Raw genomic sequence first — 1783 nt, 5'->3', positions numbered from 1 at the left:
TCATGGTGAAATGGCTTTAGTTCTTACTGTAGAATATCTTCCCTGTGGCAAGGATGCTACTAAAAATCACTTCTAGAAGTATCCATCATGTCATCTATAGTCCTGTCCTTTACTTCTCAGTCCCTGGTTAGGCATCTGTACCATTACCTCTGTGTCATAGGAGATGAGACTGAGTGAGGCTTAGTGGCCTTAGGTCACCAGGCTTCATTAGAACCCGGGTGTTGGTGGCCCCTAATTCTCACTAATAGCTTGAAAGCTGTCGATGCCTCAGGTGTACTTGTAAAAATAAAGAGATGAGACCTTGATTCTATGTTCATTGTTTTGTATAGGAAGGCAGCATTGAAATTGGCATTCCAGTACCCAAGTACTTGTCTTTAGTGAGCTCGGAAGGAACTCAGGGAGGTGCAATCGCTCCTATGACCGGAACCATTGAAAAGGTAATAATCAGGGGACACTGATAAAATGATGCCAGAAACGGCTAGTAAATGTCTTTTTGGAGTTTGGTGTTTCCTTTCTTTCTCTATTCTTTACCCTCCTAAATTTTGCTCTTTGGAAAGCACTCACTTAAAGAAAGTAAGAAGACTGAAGTGTAGTGGTTCAATTGTCAGTGTACATACAAGTACCTGTTTTTTTGATAAAGATTACTGTGGTTTTGTTCTGGGGTGTGTGTACATGTGTGTGCTACATGTATGGGCCTGAGTTCGAATCTAGAGCCTCAGACATGTTGAGAACTCTATACCCAAGCTCCACCCCACGACTTCTGGGGGAGGGTTGTTTATTTGTTTCCTAATTTTAATTTTGTTCATGTGTGGGGGTGCATGCATGTCTGTGCCCCACGTGTGTATAGTGCTCACAGAGGCCAGGAGAGGGTATCGGCCATGGCAGATTGAGGCATAAAGGTCACCTGAATTTGAGCTCACCCTGCACAGCAAACATAGCAGGGCTCTGTCACAACAGAAGTGCAGTTAATGCTGACTGGAGAGTATAGCTCAGCGGCAGAGCCAGTGCGCAGCCTCTGGGGAGCTCAGCGGCAGAGCCGGTGCCGGACTTGGCTCCAATCTCCAGGGCTAAGGAAAAGAAAGAGAGCTAGGTAGGAGGGTGAATTAAAGCGCATTTTTCCTTTTCACAGTGTCACGCGTCCCAGGCTGCTCTTGAACTCCTGGGCCAAGGTGGTCCTTCTCAGGTGCCACCACACCCAACTCGGAATGTAGTTTTAAGAATGAAAATGGAGTGTTCACCAAAGATTATCTAAAGTCGGTGTTGTAATGTGAAGTTTAACATCATACAGTTTTGTCTTGAAATAATGACATATCGCCTATGTGTTACAATGAGTTTGTAAGGCTGGTATTGGGAGATCCACGTGGTTCAGGGTGGGGTACAGCTTGGAGAGGAAGCTGTTTTTGTGGTTTTGAGACAGAGTTTCATTATGTAGCCGGGCTGAGCTCAGACTTGGAGCACTGGTCTTGCATAAGCACACACCTCCACAGCCAGCAAACCACGTGATCCGAGCAGTCTAAGCATAGTGCAGGGGCATTCACTCTCTTAGCCCACTTGACTTCCTTACTCTGAGGAATTGAAACTATATAAGTTTATTCTTCAAGGTTCTGGAGGTTGGGAAAATCTCAGATCACTGGCTGGTGAGAAGTCTGCTTCTTGGTGTTGCAGTGGACACACCATCTCCTCCCAGTGTCCCCACATGGTCAAAGGGCACAGGACCTCTCTTGGGCTTTCTCTGTGAGGGTACAGACCCCCACTGACCTAATTAATCACCCTTGAGAAATCC

The 1783-nt window shown here is 46.0% G+C and overlaps 1 protein-coding gene and 1 long non-coding RNA gene across 3 annotated transcripts in view; one reads left to right on the top strand and one right to left on the bottom strand.

Moving 5' to 3' along the window:
* LOC113456648 overlaps positions 1-1783 on the bottom strand; it is a 50423-nt gene that overhangs the window by 23960 nt on the left and 24680 nt on the right. The window lies entirely within an intron of this gene.
* The window catches only part of Mccc1 (methylcrotonoyl-CoA carboxylase 1), a 50493-nt gene that overhangs the window by 46030 nt on the left and 2680 nt on the right, over positions 1-1783 (top strand). The window contains exon 17 of the mRNA XM_005343794.3: positions 330-437. Within this exon, the coding sequence (XP_005343851.1) occupies positions 330-437 (108 nt within the window). The remainder of the gene's footprint in view (positions 1-329; positions 438-1783) is intronic.

This window comes from Microtus ochrogaster, chromosome 1 (genome assembly GCF_000317375.1).
Source record: "Microtus ochrogaster isolate Prairie Vole_2 chromosome 1, MicOch1.0, whole genome shotgun sequence".
Classification (NCBI taxonomy): Eukaryota; Metazoa; Chordata; class Mammalia; order Rodentia; family Cricetidae; genus Microtus; species Microtus ochrogaster.
The sequence above is the reverse complement of the archived record's forward strand: the minus strand, read 5'-3'. Positions and strand labels throughout refer to the sequence as shown.